At 56.5% G+C, this 2160-nt stretch overlaps 1 protein-coding gene across 1 annotated transcript; it reads left to right on the plus strand.

The window, feature by feature from the left end:
• Positions 1–224: 224 nt before the first annotated feature.
• LOC135380818 (uncharacterized) lies at positions 225–1100 on the plus strand. Its single transcript, XM_064612519.1, has one exon. The coding sequence runs from the start codon at positions 225–227 to the stop codon at positions 1098–1100; it is 876 nt and encodes a 291-aa protein (XP_064468589.1).
• Positions 1101–2160: the final 1060 nt, after the last annotated feature.

Genomic DNA, 2160 nt, shown 5'->3' on the forward strand with positions numbered 1-2160 from the left:
GATCAAGAGAGATTCATTTCCGCTCTATTGCGCATGCACCGGTGTTATTCCCCTGTAGCGGCCTGTCGCCATCGTCACCACGGTCTTCTTCACCTGGCGCGAGCTGCAGAGCCTTCGGCCCGATCAGTTGTCATTAAACCAGTTCTCGTTGATTTTCGCACCATGAAGGTTGTCTTGTCTCCTTCGTATTGGTGACCCGGACGTGATACGATCGAGCTGCAACCATGGCCACTCCGCAGTCCAACCCTGCTGTACCTCACGGGCTGGAATCCCCCCAACCAGCAACGTCATCGCCGGGCCTTAACGCAGTCTCCATCAAGATCCCCCCGTTCTGGCACGCTGACCACATTCTTCGATTCGCTAACATTGAGGCGCAATTTATCCTCCGAGGTATTACCGCCCAGCTAACCAAATTTTATCATGTTATCGGCGCCCTCGGACCTGATGAAGCAGCGGAGGTGCGTGACATTATCACCGTACCCCCTGCAGACCACCCGTATGGCGCCCTCAAGACTGCTCTGACCCGGCGCACCGCCGCGTCTGAACAGGAGTGCATAAAGCAACTCCTGACCGCTGAGGTCCTCGGCGACAGAAAGCCATCTCAACTACTCTGCCGAATGCAACAACTCTTAAGCGACCGTGCTTCCGCACTAGACGATTCTATCTTGCGCAAGCTGTTTTTGCAGCGGCTCCCGAACACTGTGCGAATGATTCTGACGACCTCCACCGTAGCCTCCCTTGAAGCATTGGCCGAGATGGCTGACAAGATAATGGACATCGCACCGCCAGCCATTTCTGCTGTATCACCGCAACCGCACGCGGTTTCCCCACCTTCGACCACTCCCACGATGTCGGACTTCCAGACCCTCCGTAACGCGGTCGTGCGGCTGACCGCCATGGTTTCAAGTTTACGCTTCAACCGCCGCCCCAGAACACCCAGGAACCGTAGCCCTCACCGAAGCAGTGGGCGCCGCAGCCCCTCCAACCGTTCGCCGTCCCCCAACCCAGGCGAATGCTGGTACCACCAGGCTTTCGGAGCCAGTGCACGCAACTGCCAGCCTACCTGCACCCATACGGGAAACGGGAGCGTCAGCAACTGACGGCGACCAGCTTTGCTGACGGCGCATCCAGTCGTCCACGCCTGTTTTTCATCTCAGACCGCTCCTCCGGCGTGCGGTTCCTCGTGGACATTGGAGCAGAGTTGTCTGTCCTTCCTGCTTCCACCATGGACATGCAACATCTTGCAGGCTGTTAACACCACGCCCATCACCACTTTCGGCGAAAAGCTTGTGACCGTCAATCTTGGTCTACGCCGCGCTTTTCGCTGGATTTTCACCATTGCGCAAGTCCCGCACGTCATAATCAGAGCAGGCTTTTTGGTGCACTTTGGCCTTCTCGTGGACATGAACCGTCGCAGGTTGATTGACACTACTACCAACCTTATGGTGCAAGGCGCAATCGCATTGACACGCATAGTTGGTCCAATCCTCCGCAAGTCGGAGCCACAGACAGAATCTCAGCCCATCTCGTTCCGGCAGGCGGTTCTCGGCAGGCGGTGGTTGCCGGGAAATTTGCAGGAATTCCCGGCGCTCACCCAACCGCTCAACTGATAACTGCCTGTTCATCACGACGTTGTCCATCGCATCGTAACCACCGGTCCACCTGTCCGCGTCCGCAACGCCGCCTCGCACCAGAGAAGCTCAAGGTGGTCAGAGCTGAGTTCGAGCACAAGCTCGACCTCGGCATCATCGAACCTTCATCCAACAACTGGTCATCCGCTCCCCATATGGTCCCCAAGAAGACTGGCGAGCATGTGGAGATTACATAGCCCTTAATCGCGTCACCGTACCAGATCGATACCCGATTCCTGACGTACAGGATTTTTCGAAGGTCGAACTGGTCCGCACAATCCCAAAATTCGCAGCACGCCCCCCCCCCCCCCCCCCCGCCGGCGCGCTCCGCCACCATGCTCAACCGCTATGCGGGTAGCGGCCTTACAGGATGTAAATTAAATGGGCGACAGTGTTTCTGCCACTTAACAGCAAAACGGAATAAAAATTTTAAGATGTCATCGCCTAATACAGAAGAACACTATGCAAAGCCCAGCCGCCCAGCAAAGAACCCCTGGAGACATGAGAGGCGCTATCAGAATGTAAACCT

Source organism: Ornithodoros turicata, chromosome 1, assembly GCF_037126465.1.
Source record: "Ornithodoros turicata isolate Travis chromosome 1, ASM3712646v1, whole genome shotgun sequence".
NCBI lineage: Eukaryota > Metazoa > Arthropoda > Arachnida > Ixodida > Argasidae > Ornithodoros > Ornithodoros turicata.

Coding starts and splice junctions, on each gene's coding strand:
- LOC135380818 (XM_064612519.1), top strand. CDS start 225: ATGGCCACTCCGCAGTCCAACCCTGCTGTACCTCACGGGCTGGAATCC.